The sequence below is a fragment of the Cupressus sempervirens genome, chromosome 3 (genome assembly GCF_028749045.1).
Source record: "Cupressus sempervirens isolate cs-2001-9-10 chromosome 3, ASM2874904v1, whole genome shotgun sequence".
Taxonomy (NCBI): domain Eukaryota; kingdom Viridiplantae; phylum Streptophyta; class Pinopsida; order Cupressales; family Cupressaceae; genus Cupressus; species Cupressus sempervirens.
Window position 1 is genome coordinate 848,694,601 of NC_143120.1, and position 22,774 is coordinate 848,717,374.

Here is a 22,774-nt window from a genome sequence, read left to right on the forward strand (position 1 = left end):
TACTCTAGCTGGTGGTTATTGATTTCAGCATGAGTATTAAATTATTTGTGACTTTAGTGACAAGGGTTTGACAAAAAATAAAGGTATTTGAGGTATTATAATTTAAGTTTGCAGATTTTGGTGAGTTTTATCCTTTTAAAGATTTGATTGAATTTTTACTTTCTAGCACATTCTGGAGATTTACCTAAGCTGGCTGTACACTTCCACATTACTCTGAAAGGTAACCTTTAGCTCATATTCAAGAAAGACCCTTTCTCACTGGTGGGTATTTATCAAATGGTTTTCTAGCACCTGGGAGATAGATTTTCATGTGTTTTGTTTATAGTAATTTTGAAGACATTTCAGACTTTGCATCAAGCAGATGCACATTTTTGAAGGCATTCATGCTCAGTACTTTGCCAAGTGCATACTTGATTTTAATATCTAACTTGAATGTCAAATCATCCTGATTTTGTGGACAGCAGTTTAAATGGCTCATGTATTTTATCTTTAAATGATGTTGCTTTCCATAAACATTGATTTGCTATAAATGAATGAAACCAATCAGATCAGGGAACACTTTTATATCATTGTATGGACAAAGCATTATATGTCAAAACTCTTCAACAATTTACAAAATTAATCAGGGGTATATATACATTTCAGTTCAGAATTTCAAGCATAACTGAGCACACATAGACAACACATTATAATCTTTTGCAACCCAAAAGATACTTTATATCACATAAAAACTCACTCCTTGTCAGCAGTAACCCCACAGTAGTGCTTCAGCAAATACTCGAGGCTATTTCTCTCCAGTTGCAAAACTCTTGACGCCTGAAAAGTTAAATCACTTAGCAATCAAACAACAGCTCTAGCTACACCAAAATATATTAAAATAGCACAAAAGGCTCTTACTTTCAAAGAGAACATTACAGCTCTTTATGCAATATACAAGGCAATGTCAGAGAATTTGCGATAACAGAATGAAACTATTCTTCTTAGAAAACAAAATAAGAAAATTGATTGGATAAAAAATAGCTTCTAGAATCTAGATCAATGGAAGATGTAGAACAAGTCATTCTTTAGAATGTCAGACAATATCCCCCAATAATAGAGCCGGATTAATACAAAACATAGGTTATTGAATAACTTGCATGTTATTCACAGTGTTTTCCAGGTTTGACCAGGTTTTCCAAAAACCCAGCATGCCAGTTTGACTTGGCACAAATCATTCTTTGCAATGCCAGTGAAATCCCAGTAACCCAGTAAAACCCCCTAGCCATCCCAGGAGAAATGCCCCCTTTGAAATCCCCACCCCCTTCTCCATCCCCACAGTCATTCCCTGACACGAGGAATGGCTAGGAGACTTGGGTCATACCTGCCCTCTGAAACCCTAATACCCACCCTTGTAAACTCTCAAACTATAGGGCCTTTTCTCCGGAACCATCACTTAAATTGAGATGAGTCGAACAGGAACTCTCAAGCAAAGAAATGGATTAGTCAACAAAGGATAGGATACTTTTGTAATGGGCGGATCCTCTTCTTCTTGAAGTTTCACAGAGCCTAAACGGGCAATAATTGTGACCACAGCAAAACGAGGAAGATGTCAAACATAGGTTTTGACCAGCCATGTCCTGATGGCAGCCATAAATACACCCAATTGATCTCATGCTACCCATATAAGCTCTAGAATGCACATACACCTGATGTAGAATGAGTTCCGCCACCTAAACTGATGTGGATTGAGTCAGGCCACCTAAATTGAGTCTTCTAAACATCTCGTACTGCATATTAATCAATCTCAAATGATCCACATAAGATATGCCTAAGTAATACCTTGCAAGATTTATCATGAGTAATCTTCACAGATAGATAAAAGAGCACAAAACATAGCCTGCACTAAAGCTGAAAGGAAAAAGATGTTTTTCACGTGAATAATTCATCCAAAGCAGCCTGACCAGTGTCAAACCCATTGGGAAATATAAGCACAACATGTAAGGAGAAGAGATATAGGACTGCAGTAGAGATGTAAAAACAAAGAAACATTTGGATCACAGATACTGCATAATCCATCCCTATTTAACAATTCTCCACATGCAATAAAAAGACCATAAAAAAATAATTCTAATGCATTTAATGCTAGGACATTAATCAAATGCTTATTATACCAGGCCAGCAAATGTGTCGAGAAAGAACCAACAACTGAGATCATGCAATCTACCTGCCCTAATTTCACTTTCCTACAGCTCACATATACAATATCAATCCCTTACAATGTTGCAAATACATTGACTGACCGCCAACACATCCTCTCAACAAATTGAGCAAAAAATTGGCTCAGCAACAAACCTGTAATACATAAACAAGGGCATTAATATAGCCTTGTACATTGAGGCTCTTGAAGGGTAATTTGAACACATCCCATAAACATTAGGTCCCCCACATGCCCTTCACACATTAGCATATTAATCTCATAAAGAGATTGAATCTTCCTTGAATCTCATGCAACCAGCTTCACAAGGTAAAGATAAAAAACCTTCATGAAACCAGCAACCATTTCTTCTTCAATAAACCCCCTAACCAGCAATAAAAGCTAGAACAATACCCAAGCAAGGAAGATCTAATCATGCATTGACCACAAGATACAGTGGAAGTACCAGCACATTCTTGCAAATTATTCAACAACCGACAACAAGCAAATGTGAACATTGAGTTTCACAACATTGCCTCAACAAGCAAGCAATGGGGAACCCATCACCAGGGTGAAGAGATTCACCAGAAGAACAAACTATTACAAAAATAGAACATGGAAAGATAAACAAGATTGTATGAATACTTGGTTATGGATAAGGAACAAAAGCATCCTTATATATGATTGAAAACACCTAATTCAAAAGAAGGTAGGACTGACAAGTAAGAGGATAAGCCTGGCAACTCATAAAGCAAAAAGCTACAAACATTAAATCAACATTACTATATTAAAGAAAATACTCAAAATCTATATTAAAATATGATTGACCCTTACAATATAGAACATTACTTTAATACGCTCCCTTAATAGTCAACCTACTAACTAAACCAAGCCTGGCCAAAATTTTACAACTTTGTCAAGACCCAAACACTTGATATGGATATTCACATTTTAATCAAAAGACAAACTTGCAATATGATTGATCCATCAATCATAAGTTGTTTGATGACTGACAATGTCGTGTCATGTTTGTTGGTCCATGTGACTGCAAATGTGACAAGGCTGAAAACATAGCCAAAAGTGGATTTTCTACATAGTTACTCCACCATCGGGGACAGGGGGACAGTAGAACAAGTTTGTTGCAATATGATTGATCCATCAATCATAAGTTGTTTGATGACTGACAATGTCATGTCATGTTTGTTGGTCCATGTGACTGCAAATGTGACAAGGCTGAAAACATAGCCAAAAGTGGATTTTTTACATAGTTACTCCACCATCGGGGACAGGGGGACAGTAGAACAAGTTTCTAGGACATGGGGACGAAGGACCTCAATTTGTGTGGGTTGTACATACTATATAATATGCATATGGTACTTAAAATGCTAGTTATGAAAAGATGTATAAGACTATTAAGAAGTAAAATAACAAAGTTGCAAATGTCAAATATTAAACAGTAAATACTTGAACATTGAACAATGAACATATAAGTTTTGAATATCGAATTACTAATTAGAAATAAGAATACTCAATGAAATTTGAAATTGTCGAATCAGCAAATGGAAGATTTCTATTACATCAAAAATATCATAATGATGATTACAATTAGTAGCATGATATTAAAACAAGTACAAAACATCAAAATGTAGTGAAGGAAGGCCTCTAATCATCCCTCAGGAAGTTAGGCCTTAGGCACTGCAGCTTTGGACTTGGGAACGGTGTCCCCATTTTGGGAATGGTGGGACATGTCCCTGTGTAACACTGATTTTTTGTCATCGACAATACCTGCCCAATCTGAATCTATTAAGCCATCCAGCCTAGGGCCTTTTCTCTTCTTGTACAAATTGCCAAACTCAAGTGTCCCTTTCACATATCTCAACACCTTTTTCGCTACAATCCAATGTTCCACACTCAGTGCCGTCATGAATCTAGAAAGAAAACTCATGGCATAGCTCAAATCAAGTATAATGGTTGTAAGATCTATAAGCTAACTCATTAACAACCCTTTTGTCATATTCAGCTGAAATTGTCGAGCAATTTGTCATTCTTGTCCAGGAAACCTAGAATATTTGGACACAAAAAAAAAAATTGTTTCTCCAATTTTGCTAAGTACCCATCTTGATTCTAGTTCTAATTCAGATTTGGATTCGAATTCGGGGATTCGGCAAAACTTCTTGAGGCCAGATTTCGATTTCGTGGATAGATATATACTGCAAGGTTGCATGGGTACTCGTACCCACACCCCTGGTACTCGTACCCACGTACCCAAGTACGGGGTACACATATCCCACATACCGGGTACTCAGTGGAGAGCATCATAGCTAAGGACCTTGATTAAGATTCTGATTTTTTTTTTGGTTTTTTTATTTTTGTATTAGCTTGTTGTTTATCAAACTTAATTCAATACCAAATCAGTTTGAAACTTTGATACTCATTAACAATAAACTTTATCGCTGTTCAAGTCATAAGTTTATCATTTGCAACATGTCATTGTCATATGATTTAGGATCTTCTTGTTCATGTTTAAAGTCTGCCTTCTTTGTTATGCATCTAAGCATTTATCATGTATTATTATTTAAACATATAGCAAATCTGAAACTGAAAACAATACATTACATTTGCAAACTTTATCACTGTTCTTGTTTTGAAAAACCATTGTCATGACTCATAATTTCAGATTTTTTATAAATATAAAAGTATAATTTTTAAACAAGTTTGACATACCCAAGTATATGAAAAATACTTTAAACATTAAACATTCAGCAATAGCATATATATATATATATATATATATATATATATATATATATATATATATATATATATATATATATATATATATATATATATATATATATATATATAATAATTTGACTTATGGCTCATATTTTCAAATTTCTTGTTTTGAATGCTCAATGTCATGACTCATGACATATATTTTGATTTTTATATTTTCTATAAAATATTAATTATATAGAAAAAAATTAGGCATACACACGTACCCCCGTCCCCTATTTTGAAAAATATGCGTACCCGTATCCGTTCCCGTTCCCGTACCCACGTACCCGTGCAACCTTGATATATAGACATTTATGAAAAATATATATGTATTTATGTATGTATGTATGTATGTATGTATGTATGTAAAATGTTAATGCTCATTCATCATTAGTTCAAAATTTCAATGTTCAAACATAACATTGATAATGATATATCCATAATTGTCAATATATGAATAACTCATATTCATACTTTGCAAAAGTCTCAAAATATCATTACATGCAGAAAATTTAATCACAGGCCATATTTCAATTTTTCACATTTAAAAATTAAAACAGTAAACTTAATATCCAATTCCAAGGAAAGCAACAACAAAGACATCTACAAAGGAAAGCAACAACAAAGACAACCAAAGTTTGAAACTAACATACTAAATGAAATGGAGATGAATCACCTTCCACCTCATCATTTTCATTTCATATGTGGATTGCACGATGAGGGATCCATAGAGAATCCAAATTCCATTTTGACATCCAAACAGGATCCAGGAGGAATCCAAGGGGATCCAGATCCCCCCAGAATCAAGATCCAGCGCTTTTTAGAGGGATCCAGATCTTAACTATTTTCTAATATCCCTGTTAAAAATACTAATACTGTTGAACCCCAGTAAACATTCCTTTTTCATGCTAGCAAACATGTACTCAAAAAAGATAAGAGGGGTGCCCATGCATTCATGAGAGGGTCCGCCTCAGCATACTACAATGGGACTAAAACCCCACTCTTAATGTTAGTGGGTGACACTCACCATCAGTTTGGTCTTTGTTATAGTATTGCCTTGCTACCACTCATGGACTTATGGCCACCCTTGCACCTACTTCTAGTATACATAGTCCACAACAATGGAGAAATGTTCCCTAGGGTTTAGTATTGTTGATTTTTTTGCCAAACAAGGGCATTAGAGGCAAAGGTCTCCTTATAGTCAATGCCCTCTTTTTGTTAGAACCCTTTACTGACATGTCTAGCTATGTACTTGTAAGTATACCATTTGCTTTGTACTTGGCCTTGTACACCCATTTGAACCCAATTGGTTTCCTCCCTATTGGACTATTTGAAATATCACAAGTCTCATTTTTCACAAGGCTCATGTTTATTTTCCATGACCTTTTCCCATTCAAATTTTTTAACACGACTCGACCTTAAGATCTCACCTCTACTGCCAAGGAAAGCACTTCATAAAATGCTCGAACTAATAGTGAATGGCACCAACTACCATTAAGAGTGGGGTTTTTGTCCCATTAGAGTGCTTTGAGGCAAGCCCCCTTGTGGATATGTTGGTTGGCCCACCATCTGGTTAGGGTACAATCCAACAACATGACAAAGTAGCATCCTTTAAGTTCAATATTTACCGGTTTTCTTCTCCAAACTTTTACATCTAGACAATAATGTAGGAAGCTTGAATGGGTGATGTCAAAAAGTTTACTAATATCGGATTTAATATGCTCTTCACTACCAATAATAATGGTATCATTAACATCTATCAAATAAAGAATGAGATGAATACCTATGATTCTGATGTAAAGAATGGCATTCAAAGGACTCCACTAAAGCCTTTATTCAATCAAATACTTGTCAAATTTGATGTACCGCACCCTGGGCACCTACTTTAGGCCATAATGAGCTTTCTTCAATTTGGATACAAGATGAACCTTCCCAACAACTTAAAAATCTTATTGTTGAGTCATGTACACTTCCTCCTCAATTATGTCCATTTGATTGACTATCCAACCAATCTAAGTTGCCATAGCTAGAACCAATTGAATGTACTTATCTTTATTGTAGGAACAAAGGTCTCCGACACTTACAAGGTCAATACCCTCTCTTTGTGAGAAACCTTCAATTACCAATCTAGCTTTGTACTTGTAAGTGTACCATTTGCTTTCTACTTGACCTTGTACACCAAGTTCCACATTGGTTTCTTCCCTAGCGGACTATTTGAAATTCCCAAGTCTCATGTTTAGCTTCCATGGGCTTTTCCCATTCAAGTTTGGCCATGAGAGCAAAGTTGATTCTTGCCTTTCAAAATCATCTATCCTCAATTCTTTGACTTACTTGCCCACCACTTTGGTCTCCTCTTAGAAGATTTTGCATCCAAATCAGCATTGTCAATGTGAATTGGATTTCTTGTTTTTAGGTGATCCAAGATGTCATCAATGGAAAACCGTGTTTGCTTCCTCTTGCTCTAAATACCCTCCTTCATGTGGAGCTTCCTAAAGCTAAATAATTGAATCCCTAGCCATAATAGGCTGATCGTCAATAATTTACAACTTTGGAAACATTTAGAAACACCAGACTTCCTCATCAAACGCATTTCTGTTGTAAGTCATACAATAAAATGACCACATCAATCAACCTATAGGTCTCACTATCATATCAACTTCTTAGTCTTAGGATCTAATTTGGTTTTCTTTTCAGCCTGTACAAGGAAACCACAACTCTTAAAATGACTGACTTTCAGCTTCCGCACCACACTAGCTCTCTAGGATCTTATGTTTCACTACTTGTGTGAGAGACTTTTTCAGTTAATAAACTACAATAGATACTACCTAAGTGTGATATCCCCAATAATTAATATATATACACATATATCAACTATTGATAATTACATCTTAATTACATATTAAAATTAAAATAGTATTATTAATTACAAGGAAATGATTCATATAATTAATATAATATATAATCATATATAATTAATATAATAATATATAATATAATTACCTTATATAATTAATATTAATAATGAAAGGACATGACTCTATGAAATACACATATAAATAGAATATCAAACTCATACAAATTGAAAGGTAAATAAATAATAGTCCTGAAATGGGACATTACAAGTGGTATCAGAGCATGATCTTGTCATCCTGTAGATAATAATACAAATAGACAGATCATTAATGAGAATCACTAATGAGAAAGCAAGAAGACATGACATATATGGCTCAGCAAAGCGGATACAAACCAAAGATTATTTGATTACCTATGCATTACTATATTTAGCAAGCGAATTGGAGAGGATGAGTTGCTCGACAATGGAATATATACAATCAACAGTTAATGAAAGGCAATGGATTTTTGTGATGCTAGGAATCTTAAATTTTTGGCAGTGTGGTTATTAAACTCAGTACAGATTCAGAAGAGTTCCTAATTACCAATCTTGAGGTTTATATGGTTTTAAGACCATTCATGGTCATCTTCCAGAATAGTCATAATCTATTAAAGGTTTATGATTCGCTGAATACTTGTATAAAATATTGAAAAGGGAAAAATGAAGTTTTCAAAAGCTTTAATGAAATGGTCTAGGACTATTGCCAAAGTTATCGAAAAGTATACATCCATCATCAAGATATATTCATTTCTGATATCGTCAATCAATATTAGGGGCCACGCTCACTACACACATGCAACCAATAATTATTTTGTTCTTCAGTTGACTGGAAATGCATTTCACGCTTAACGTAGAGAATACAACGAGCGATCAATATACAAATCTTCTTAAATACCAGATTGGTTGCAGTTTTACATTCAGAGGTAAATCTATATGAATCATGGAAACATGCTGCAATCTGATTCCTTAATATCAAGCAAGAGTAAGGTAAGGAAATAAATGGAACATCACAAAGTGGCCCATACCTAATCGCAGGAGAATGGAAGCGTAGATAGAGGCCCATAACGACGGACGGGGAAGTTTATACTGGAAGAGTAGGGCACGTTTCAAGAAAACAATATAGGTTTCTTCAAATTTTTGAATAAAAAAGACATGGATTCTGCATTTGAGAGGCAGCAACAATAAAGAATGTGTTTCTAAGGCATTTGGTGGAGATCCTGCAAAGCCACATGCATCCATCCACAAGCTTTTCTAAACGTGATGGGAATGAAATCATAGATAATGAGGTACACTAGAGTTTGAGGACATGAATACATTGCCAACGTGGATCGAAGACCAAGCAAAATTGTAAGGAGCTTAACCAAAACCCGTGGGGTATGTCGTACAAGCCAAGGTTATAACATAGCGATTGGTGAATGCAAGCACGTGGATCATCGAATCAACAAGTATTAGCACCTTGGAAACCGATGTAAGATTCCATTTGCCACATGATTAAGACTTTAATATATCACTTATTCAATATTATGAGATCTATTTATACATGCAATATATAAGGGAGATTTAGATTTGAAATGGTTAATTAAAGGATAAGTAGGTTTCTTCTCCATGCCTTAATAATATAAATTGAAGGTTTAATAAATTATAATGTTGCTAAGTAATACTAATTAAATTATCTAAGATCATCATCTTCCAAGATAAGATAAGGCCAGCTGTGGATGGGCTGGGTGACGCCATACAAAAGTACTAGGTAAGCCTGCGGTGGAATGGGCATTGGGCTACATCATACAAGGGTACTAGGTAAGGCTTGTGGTGGAGCGAGTCAAGGGTACATCATACAAAGGCACTATCTTGGAGATGATGATCAAAGAGAGATAACAATAATAAGGGAACGGTGAGGCCCATGGTTGGGTAACAGGGCACTCTATTATAGTTTCTCCTCCCATACTCAAGAAATGATAAATTAATATTATTGGCAATATATTAAATAATGAATTATACTTTTGATTGATAAATCACTGTAAGAACAAATTTCTATATATTCTCTAAATTGAGATTATAAATACCTTATCAGGGGATTAATATAATGAAATCCTAAAAAGGGACATTGCAGGTATATGAATGTGTACTAATGATTTGGTGGTTGCAAGTTCACAATGGAATTGCATAACGTGTGTATTGTGTGTTTACATCGTGTATACTCCGTGTCTTTGTTTGTCTGCATCGTGTATGCTTCGTGTCTTCATCTGTCTACATCGTGCATGCTTTGTGTTTTCATGCATTCATGTGACTACTTTGTGTCCGCTTCATGTTTTCATTCATTAAGATGAATTAGGCCATTTTGTATCCAAATATGTTTTGTATCTATAAAGGAGTTTGTGTATAAATGATTTTGCTTGAGGACAAGCAAAAGGGGACTGTGATATCCCTATTTTGACATATAATTTAATAATAAATAAGTATTATATATAAAATTTATAATATTAAAATGATCAATAATGTATATAAATTGAAAATATAAATTATTATATATCATATATATTATCATATAACTATATATATATTAGATATTTAAAATACTATACTATTGAATATAAATAATTAATATATATACACATATCAACTATTGATAATTACATCTTAATTACATATTAAAATTAAAATAGGAAAATGATTCATATAATTAATATAATATATAATCAAATATAATAATCTATAATATAATTACCTTATTAATATAATTAATATTAATAATGAAAGGACATGACTATGAAATACACATATATAGAATATCAAACATTGGAAAGGATATTAAATAGAAAATTATCAAACTCATATGAATTGAAAGGTAAATAAATACTAGTCCTGAAACGGGACATTACACTAAGCAAAAAATGTCATGGAACAAAGATTTTATTCACATTTATGCTACTATGGCTTGGGTAATGTAAAGCACTAAAATATAATAAAGGATTTCTCCATTTTATAGAGAATTTGGTTACCAATTTAAAGGCTGTGCTTCTTGAGATACTTTCCTCTTGTTTGAGAAAGATAAAAGTCTAAGTCATAGTCAGACTAAGAGCACTTTGTCAATTTGGGAAGACAAAAAAAATTCAAAGCTTTCTAAAGTATATTTTTTAATGAAAAAAGACACAATATATCATTGTCTGTGGTCAGCTTGAAAAGGTGAGGAAAACTAGATGTCAAACTGAGCCTTAAATAGATCAGCCTCTTCATTGCAGATACTGCACAAGTATTTCCATTGGCCCCATCCTAATACATATCCGCAAGTATTTTTCATAGACAAGGTATCCGTTAAGTACTGATTTGGCAAGTTTCCCTCCAATGGCATAAATTTATGAGCCATGCCCTGAAATGAAATGCTTTGCAATGAAGCATGACAACTACCATATTGTTTGATGAAAATGCTTGCATTCAAGCAACATTTCTCAAAGGTCAACTTAATTGAACTGGTGGGAATATATCATGCAGATTGCATGTTAGCATCTGTCCACATACATGTGGGTGATAAATATAAAGCAAAAAATCAAAGTTCATTGAGGATGCTCCCAATGGCTATGTTTGGAGATGAATGAGCCTTTGATGAGTTGCTGGGGCTACGTCCAGCTCCTCCACTAACTCAAGGGGTTTCGTCCTTAAGATAGCCAGTCATATTTAAGCAACCGAGATTGTCTTCACGATATAGATATATTTTATTGTATGAATCCCAATGTAGCTCCTCGCTTTTATAACCTTGATATGAGGGGAAATACAAACAACTAGGCAATGTGGGATAAAAACGAATTTCATCTTTTAGTCACTTAAGTTACTTTTGTCATAAAGTGACTTTAACTCATAAAGTAACTTTATAAATCAACTTTATAAAATAAAGTGACTTAACTATAGGAAGCTCGACGCTTAAATATCTCCCAACGAAACAAAATAGAATCCTGACTGGCTGGCATCCTCAAAATAAATGTCGTTAGTCTATCTGGATGGAAAGATACACCAACAAGGCGCCATAAGGCCTAGCACGGAGAAGGGGACATTACACGTTCAAGCCACTTCATGACAAGCATCAGGTTCCTGTTCCTTTCAAGTCAGTCATCATGTTTGGCTTCACTCGGATCAGTAAAGTTTTCCCAAGAAGCATCACTATTTGAAGCCCATTAAATGCAGTACTCGCACTATTCTCCACGATATCCTACATATTGCTTTTTGACTTTTATCTTCCAGCTTAACTCATTCATTCTAAGGCTACTATTGCCCATTGTCAACAACCATTGACCAATGATAGTTTAATGTTCAGACAGCCACCAATCGCAAAGGAAAACAACTACATAAGTTGTCAGGTAAAAAGAAACTCTAACTCAGGTCAAATAGTTCTCCAGATCAATTTTCCCAAAAAAAAACGATTCAATTAAGCAGTTAGAAAGTTACCTGTAGTCCAGGTCAAAATTTCCATTCTATAAAGCAGTTAGAGAGTTGATTATGCTAATGCCACAATCAAAGTCCAATCATATTACAGCTGACCTCATTACGGTAGACAATTGGATAAAACAACTCCAGCATAACTTCTGTTACAGATGAATGACCTTAGAGAATCAAATTATTATCAAAATTTTAGGAAGACCACTAGTCCTTGTTAATGTATACACTGTAGAAAACTTCACAGCTGACTTTGGACAAGATGATTTGACAGTAATAAAACAATATTATCTAAAGTGTGACCTTTAATAGTAGATCAATATTTTAGCTTTTAAATGTTTCACAAATTCAATTCCTTCATGAAAAAGAACTGTCTGTATGTGTTTACAATATAGATCAAAGAATATCCTTCTAGAGTTTGTGTGTCCTGCAATATGTTTGAGGGATTGATGTTAGTTACACATGTACACTTTAACAGAACTAATCCAATTGCTTATTTGGCAAATGGGTCTGTTCAGATTTAGAGGAACATTTCTCCAGCTAATTAAAGGCTTTAACTATAAAAAGTAAAAACACTGTATCACTATAGCAACTATTCAGTACCACTTGACATGTTCATTTCTGACCTCGATTAGACATTGAAATGATAGTGATACAAACTGTCAAGTTATACTAACAATCAGATTATAAACAAATATCTGCTCTATAAAACTTCAGCCTGCAGATCGTTCACTATTTTAGCTTTCTGAATCCCAAGGTCAATAAAAGGTAATGCAAGAACTCAATCAAGATTTCTAGGCTTAATTATGGAGGAGAACACCCTCCTAGCAATGCATAAAGCATAATAACCATAAAGAACTTAATTTTGATCTTGCAGAAACTATGGAAGGTATAATCAACTTATGAAGACTACAAAGCATAGTAGCATTTGTATTTATGTGGCAAAGGATCAATATGTATGGTCTCAATCTTGGAGCAGAATGGCACCTTCCTAACAATACATAAAGCATATTAATTACACATAATTCATTTTAATCTTGTAGACAATATGGAAGGTATGTTTGACTTATTAAGTCTCCAGAGCATAGTAGCATTGTATTTACATGCCGAAGGCACAGAAAACTGGTAGTGTTAAACAGATTTCGATTAGACGGGTTTAAAAGAGAAAAAAGAAGGGCAATTAAAACATGTTACAATACTCATATACTCATAAAACACATTTAAACAACAGCAATTGTTATTTCATGTCAAAACTGGAAGACCCACAGTATTTTAAATTACCCTTTCTTAGAGGATTTTTTAGCCCAGTTCAATAATGCGTTGACCAGTTGTTAAATGAACCAGGCAAGCCACAAGAGCCAGCAAGGGAAGACTGCCAGTGGCACGGTAATCATGCTTAACCATGAGTTTGTCAGAGCATGGACAATATTTTACCATTCAAAGTTGCAAGAACTTCTGCAGGTGTACAAGTACAACCACACAACAGAAAATTCCTTTTTACCATTGTGCTAGAGAACTGTTAAAAATGAGAAGTGAAAAGTGTACTTATTAAAAAAGTTAATAAAGGAAAACATTATTCGTGTGCTGAGACATGATAAATTAACTAGACATACTGACTAAGTTATCAAAATAATAAAGGGAATAATGCTTCGCATTCAAATAAGTAAATAGAGAATTGCTCTTTACATTCAAGCTGCCACATGATTTGAAAAAACCAAACAAATACCACAAAAAATAATTGTGCATGTAATCTCATTAACAAGCAAATAAGATAAGTGCAAAACCTGGCCCGTATCAAATAGATTGCAAATATAAATGCCAAAATCACGTTGCAGCCACAATATGTCTTTATCTGCTCCATGCATCACCTGTTAAACAAAACAATGTGCCCACAGTGATCAATTCATTACGTCTATCCTACAAATTTGAAGAATGGGATCTATTCCAAATAAAATTGTATATTACACTAACAGATTGTCATTCTGGCAAACCACTCTTCTGTAAGTCATGCCCTGGTTTTCAGAGAAAGAGAAACTGAAGAAGTGCTTCTAGAAATTATTGACAGAAGTAAATAAGAGTAAATATTTCCCTTGTCAGGCATTAAGGGAATGTCATTTTCAATACATAGAATGAATTAACATTTTCCTTAGAGATCCAACACACACAAGCTAAAATGTAATGAGGAACAATTTCATGCCAACTGTTAATGTTTTGTAGCTTTAGTCAGAGAAACCTATGAATAATTATATATGAGATATAATGTGTTCATTATATATAAGGTTATTAAATATATATATATATATACACACACACACACACACACACACACACACACACACTTTTTGTTTACCGCATAGGTTAATTAAGAATTGCACACAGATAATGAACATGAACAGCAAACAGCAGAACTCTTATTATTATTCACATATGCCCATAGTACATTATACTTCGATGGTAAGATATGATCTCATGATTACAATGCTTTCTGAAGGGGTTATAAATACTTTCCGAAGAACTTTCCCGAAGGAGTCCGTCGGCCAGATACATAAACTTTTCCGAAAGGTCCTGTCGGCTGATACACAATTTCTTTCCCGAAGGGACCCGTCGGCCGATACACAATTTTTACTGACGACACTTTTTATTATATTAATTATAAAATTAATCAAAAGACATATCCCTCAAAGGGACACATCTCTTCATAGCCTTAATCCCAATATAAATGCAAGAGAGATTGCTGCATTTGAAAAATACAGACACCACAGGCAGTATTATTTCATTTGCAGCAATCCTTTGATTTTAGCTTGGTATCAGAGCAGCATACTTTACCAGGGACTTGTGAGATTTATCAATAATGGAGAAGGAATAAAGGGATAAAATAGCAAAAACCCTAACCTTTGCACTGGCATTTGGGATTGACCATCTGTAGTCAACAAGTGACAATAGAATGGAGTTGAGAAATATCTGGGATAGAGCTCCATCAACACTGAAATTATCTCAAGGAATTCAAGGGAGATCTTAGATAATTATTATCGAACTCTAGCAATGAGAGGGAATAATACAAAAGTGATCCCATTCTCTGCAGTCAACGAATAAGAATGAGAGTACAGCGAATAGGGAGAACAGTTCAGACAGCCATAAAGAGGAAGAAAGGGGATACATTACAGAAGGGTCCACCTGGGATCTGCATACACCATTTGCCAAGTAACTTCTAATATTGAGGATGCAAGAGGCCCTTATGCGGAGCATACTCATCACACTCGCATTTGGAAATGGATTAAAAAGACAAGACACTTTCTAAAATATGTCCTCTATTTTTATATTATATGCAATGGAAAATACCCCATAAACTAGAGATACCAGGAACGAAGACAATAAGCATTAGAAACAACAGGAAACAGTGGTCATTATACAAGACAAGTGGAATTCAAATAGTGATCAAGGGTAGATAATGGAGGAAGTCGAACATCCGACTACGCATTGCAGAGAAGCAACAGCGATGATCATCAACTAGAAGATTATTATGACTAGTCAAAAGTTCAAAAGGATGCATGAATTAGTCACTCAAAGAGCAAATATGTCAACATAGTCAAGATTTTTTTTAATGTCAAACATACCATTCAGCACAGTTTGTTTGCAGTATCATCAATCAACCTATCCGTGCCTACTGACTATACCTTTTCAACACATTTACCTCCTCCCTGCAATGCTATATGTTCCTGTGACTCATATGAGTCATGCTTCTCACAGTCGCCAGCCTGCACTAAATGTTGTTGTTGAGACCGATTGGGAGGAATTTCTTCATCAGATTAGGCTTTGAAATGCTCACCAATCCTATGCAAAGAGCAATCTAAAGATTGTGGTAATATGACATCAGCAGTATGGCAGTCCAAATTGACTATGTATGTAACATTAAAATAGGTTATTAGAGACTAACAAGCCATGTAAGGATAGGAAAAGATAGTAATGTTATGAAGTGTGAATGCCATTGTTAGCTTGAAGTTCTACACAAATTTCTATGCTAGAACCATGGATTGTATTGATATCAAGAAAATACACAAAATCAATTTACAAAAATAATGGCTTTAGAAATTCTCAACAAAAGTAAGGAAATCTAGTTCTTCTCTTATCTGTTGTAGTTCCCTTTCTTTGCTTTCTTGTTCATTCTTTCCCGGACACCATTTGGTGCTCCTACTAGGTTGTTTTTCTTCACTGTTGTAATCTTTCAGTCTGTTGGACCCTTTGTTGGTCTCTTGTTAGACATTAATACCATTATCTTATCTTATCTAAAATATTTCCATGCATGTAATGTAAGAGCTATTTGCTCTATTATGCTCTTTCTTTCTTTTTCTTGATCCTCAATGATGATTCTTTGTAAAGAAGAAAAAGAAGAACAGAAAGAAGATTGCCATATTTGATATGATACAAGATTGTTTGATGATATAAGAGTTGGAATTTTACATATGTTACCAAGTATTGTGCAAAATCCAATCTTATGTCAATAACTCCAAAGAAGTTTTGATCTAGAATTTATTAATCATCTGATGATCATGTTGGATAAAGTGAGGCTCTTGAAGCGAATATCTTTGATGATTGACATTATGAAGTATCCTTCTACATCAGGAGGAAGTTAGACAATTCAAAAAAGACAAAACCTTGGACAAAATGAGAGAGTAGATAGAGGATATGCTTCAGTCAAACTTTTGATGATCTTGGTTGTATTGATTTTGAGGGAGTAGATCATGTTGAAATGGACTCTCCTGTAATTAGAAACCATAGGAGTTGAAGGACTATGATTAATGAGATATAGTTTCATGTATGTAGGCTGGAAGACCTTATGCTATCAAGCTACTTGTTGAACTAGGGAAGCATGACACGACTTGCTGCCAAAAAGTCAGAAGAAAGATATCAAATTCAGAGGAAGTCTGACACTTCATCAAAGACAACCTTGTACTAGGAGGTCAGAAGGTTAGTGTTTTCTCGTGAAAAAGTTCCAAGTGAAATCCCTCGTAATACATTCTTCTCTATAAGAGAAAAGTTCGAGGTGAAAACCTTATTTTATGATATGTTTCATGGTGGATTTCATAACAACACCACATAATAGTATCCGTGGTGACTTCATGTGACCTTTTGATGTCATGTGTGTATGGGTCTGCCCCCTGTGTACATCATGATGATGTGACAACTTCCAAATGATTATCACATGTATTTGCAAAAGTTATTGGAAGGTGACGATCTTACAATAACTTAAATCAAGATATACATTTTGTGTAAATGTTGAAATAGATCATGAAATGCTTTATCTTGTAAATCAACAAGTGTTACACATCACTAAATTGACGATCTATAAGTTGTTTGTATAGATATATGATAGGTATTTGGTGAATATCTTGCCTTGATATTCTGATAGGCCATTACCGTATTGAGTACTTGGTGCATATCAATTATTGAGGTTCTGATAAGCAATTACTCAGAATAATTGGTGAATATCATGTGTTGATATTCTGATAGGCCAATACTCATGTTACCTATTATGATATCAAACTTTATTGAATACTTGGTAAATATCATGTGTTAATATTCTAATAGGCAACTACTCAAAATACTTGGTGAATATCATATGTTGATAGTCTAATAGGCCAACACTCATGATATCAAATGTGATATCAAAACGGTGGAGATCTTCTGACCAAAGATATCCTTAAAATTTGTCATTCTTAACATCACCAACGGTGTAATATTTATCATGTGTTTATCCTGCCTAGCTAAGAGGGGTGGGCGGGTGTGTCTCAAGTGTGCGGGTGCGTGCAAGGTGCTTCCATGGGACGCATGGGGTGCATCTGGCACCCATGTTGAAAAGTCAAATTTTTTTAAAGTGTTTTTATAGTATCTTAACCATGAGGAGTCTAGTAGTTCTAGTGATAAGGACTTCGGTTTAGGGGATAATTAGAGAGCTCCCACCCTTACATTCTCATTATTGCATTTCGTTATTGTACTCACTTTAATATGGCCATGATACATTATTTCATTTCATTGTTTCATGCTACTATACTCATTGTAATCATGAGCCTCTTGATCTTTATGTTCTATCATATTTATAATTTAAACAATGAATTTTGAATCTTTCATTTTTGTCATTTGATAGTCAATGGTTGACTTACATGGTCTATGTATGATTTATATTTTTTATTTATCATTATCATTATGTTCAAAACTTTATTGCTAACGTTACAACTTAATATGAGTATGTTACTAAGTTCAATGGTCATTGGTTATGAAGCTTCAAGTTTCAAGTTTGGACCTATGGTTCCTGAATCGCACTTCAATTTTCTATAAACATTGTTCAACTTTATATACTATGCAACCTCTCCCCCTTCCCACCCCCGCTATTGCACCCCCACCATCCCCTTGCCATCCCCAAATTGAGGCCTTTTTTTCCCATACCCGAAACTCGTCCTAATGTCCCCCGGCACCGCATGTCGCGCCAAAGTAAAAAAGGGTGTTACCAATATTCTTTCCTCTTAACATTTAGGAAAGAATCCACTTACCCGAAGAGCGAGTAATTATACCAAGCAATGTGTGGATGATTCCATTTCACATCCTTTCCACAAACTATAGCTGGGTTATTCCATACAAACCCTTGAACAGTGGGCAGCCTTCAGAGCTTTACAAAATTCATGTTCAGCAAGAGGACAAAAGAAACACAAGCTTGTCTGCTGAAAAAGCAGGATAATGCTGTAATTAACTTATAAATATATACATATACATCTTTTCTTATTTCTATTTGAGAGACAAAAATTATGATAAGTCTTGATATTAAACAAGACATTTAACTCCCTGATAATCATAGCATCTAATCAATAAATAAAACTAATAGAAAACTAAACTATAAATATTATAACTATAAAATAACAAGGATACACTTTGATGATTTAAAAAAGTTGCAACTATAAATTCTAGATTTATTTTTAAGAATTTTAGTGAACATTTGAATTCATAACAGACATGAAAATTTCCATAATCCAAGTAACTGAAATTAAGAATAATTATGATAAGAACTATATGAGAACCTCTATCATTCTCATCCAGATGATGGATCATAATCCTACACTGATACAAATAATCCTACATAATTTTTACCTGCGAACTCTTGATTTCATTTAAATTCAAATGAAATATACATACAACATAGCTGTAACATGTCAGCTATTGGAATCATTTTTTATATTAGAATGCGCCACATTATATTATACTTAATTTTTTACTGTAATGCACCAGACTGTGTTATAAATTTATATCTGATTTTTATAACATGCTACCAAGAGGGTCCAAAGTATATCCAGATGATCTTATTAAAGTAAAATTGTAATATTTAGTATAATGGACATGTAAATAACTTTCTTTTAAGTTAGTCTAATTTTTTAGTAATTTTCTGTTTTTAAATTATTTAGTTAGTTTAGTAACTTTTTATTCTATTTAATTCTTGATCATTTCTGCTATGCAAAGATCTTGTAATTGCTTATTTGGAGGAGTAATACTCTTCTTTGTCGACTATTGAATATCAATCAATTATCATTTCATGGTATCATAGTAAAGGTTGGAATTTTGGCAATTTTTTTCCAATAAAAATTGTGATCTAATTATCTAGGACTTTAAAGCAAATCGCAAGGAGTTTGCCTAATTTTTCTTTTAAAATAAAGAAACAAAAGCTTGCTGCTTTTTCTGATCTAAGAGGGTTTTGCATATTCTCTTCCAAAAAAGGTGATTTTTTCTAATCTAAGCAGGTTTTGCGTGGCAGATTTTAAATGACTTGTTCCTCAAAAAACATAGTTTTCTTTTGCTGCTTCTTGATGGTCTCTCATACAAAATCGTAAGCTTTTTACATTTTTTACCCTACAAAACAAGGGTTTTTGATGTTCTTTTCACAATATTGTGTTTTCAGCTTTACATTGCAGGTTCGATATTTTTGAAAAAACTATGGTACTATTTTGCAGCAACTGCTTTTCACAAAATTTGGTTAAGTCATGGTTTTAGAATTATTTGCTAATTTTTTATCCACAAAAATCCAAATTGATTTAGAAGCTGATCTCAGTCTTTGGCTATGTTGTGGGGTTTGCACCCTGCAGGCCTGTACTCGGTGCAGGTGCACACCTGGTGCGGGTGCATGCCCAGCCCTGTGGGTGCACCAGGGTGTGCAACCCTGCACATCCAGACACACCCAGCCTGCACCTGGGCGCACCCACTGGTCCACTTCTTAAAGGGTGCATAAAAACATATTAAAAAAGTGTTGTTTTTTATTTATTTTTTAATTTTTTACTACTAATGATGATGATCTTGAGCTTGCAGCAACGAAACAGACGCTCTTTTTGATAATCCTTTTGATGATTGATGAACATTGAATCATGTCTCATGAACTACATTTTGCAATGCAGTGATTGTAATGATTTTCTTTGGAATCATGGACAGAGACATATATGATATCATTGATGTGGCTTATTTGAACATTTTTCAACCATGAATTGGCATTTAGTATTTATCGTTGGCATTTGGCATTGATCAACAATCAAATATAATACTATGAAATGATTTAGTTTTAAATTCTGTAAATTTCTCCTTTTTATATGTATATACAGGTACCCATATGCACCTAACCCCTAAAAAGACTTTAGCACCCACGTACTTGATTTGCGTACACACACCTGTCCCCACACCCGAACCGGTACTTTAGGTCTTTTGATAATGAAAGGGATGGTTGGTTACCCAACATCAGATTGCAAGGAACACACCTTGTTTTTATCCTTGGCCATATGAGGAAGGTCTGTAGAAAGCAATAGAGCAGCAAGCTCATGTGGCAGAGCATTCTGAAGAGTAGTCAGCCCTCTATGAATTCATATTCAAATGACTTGTAGCTTATGTCTAATCTTTTTTAGGGTAGATATCAGAATGTCCATTAACAGATGGTATTAAAGTTGCTCCATGGAGTTTCCGGGACAGAGATGTGTTTTTGGTACGGGTATGGGTGGAAGCCAAAATTTAGGGGATGGCGATTAAAAACATAGGGGATTTTTTAATATAGAGAGACAAATTCAAATATGCAGACCATAACATTGATAAACCATTCACCATAGACATTTTAGGAGATCAATAAATGGAATATTATCAAATGGAAAATACTAAATACTTCCATTATAACAATATGTCAATATCACATACATATATAGCAAAAATCAAAATGCCCAAAGGCTCCAAGTATCATGCTGAAATCAGAATGAAATAAAAAAAAGTCCAACTAAAATAGTTAGTAAATACTAAACGCAATCTTTCCTCGCTGCTGCTACTGCTCTTATTTTTTTTCTTCCTCTTAGCAAGTATGTCAAATCTAAAAATGATTAGAAGAGTTTGTTGAAGATGGTAGCTGCAATAGAGATCTTTATCTTTGGAAATATGAACGTTATTACCGTTATTGTTACATTCAGCTGAAAAGAACACTTGTATTTAAATTGTACTATTAAATGTATTCGACATGCATTGAGGCATGAAAACTCAAAGAGTTGTTATTGTATTTGTAATAAAGAGTCTTGGTTTGAGAATTTGGAAAGACCTTCGGTTGGAAAATGAAGAGTTTCTCCTTAAGTTATTTATATTGCATTAAGCGATAGGCATTGTACACTTGAATTTTATTCTCAATAAAATGATCTTTTGTTGTGTGGTTGGGTTTTTCCCTTCAGTCTCAAAGGGTTTTCCCAGGATAGTTCTAGTGTTTGTTGTTTTAATTTTGGACTCTTTTCTTTTGTTGTTGATCATCATTGATTTTTGGGCTCAAGTTTTAACATGGTATCAAAGCCAAGTTAGATGACAGCAATCACTAGACATGCAAAAAGTAGCTTTATTTATTTTTATCCTATTCAAAGGCCAAGGGATCAATACCTATCCTGGTTCAAGGTTCCCTACCTGAATGTATCTGAGATAATTTATTGTATGTTGCTTTTGTCCTATTCTGCACTATTATGTATCTATGTTCGATCCCCTATCCTTTGATTTTAGTTTTGTATTTACATATGGATAGCATACTTTGGCCGATGATCAAGAGTTTTGATTATATGCATGCTTGTGTGGTTGATCAGAAATTTATTTATTTTCGTAATCTTCTCTCCGGAAAGCTTGAGTTCTAACGGCTTAATATTGATTTTATTTTAAGATTAAAAGAATTGAAAGTTTGGTGTTTGTTTTTTTTTTTTCTTGGAAATACAAAGGAGCAAAAATATTCTACAGACGTTTCATGGGCGTATTGGGGCTAATCCAATTTCCAAAAGGGAGATGGCATTATGGATACCTCCAGAGGAGGGATGGTTAAAAATTAATTTTTACGAGACGGCAAGGGGAAACCCATGTGTATCAGGGTGCGGATACGTGGCAAGAGACCATAAGGGCAACATACTTGCATTTGCAGCTAAATGCTTGCAAGATGGTACAAATAATACTGCAGAATAGTTTGCTGCCAGGGAAGC

General features: G+C 34.3%; 1 protein-coding gene across 1 annotated transcript in view; it reads right to left on the reverse strand.

Annotated features, from left to right (window-relative positions):
- LOC149569433 (uncharacterized) overlaps window positions 1-22,774 on the reverse strand; it is a 163,581-nt gene that overhangs the window by 115,775 nt on the left and 25,032 nt on the right. The window contains exons 4-5 of the mRNA XM_089822134.1: window positions 14,054-14,137; window positions 737-816 (exon numbers count right to left, since the gene is read on the reverse strand). Coding sequence (XP_089678260.1) covers window positions 737-816; window positions 14,054-14,137 — 164 coding nt within the window. The remainder of the gene's footprint in view (window positions 1-736; window positions 817-14,053; window positions 14,138-22,774) is intronic.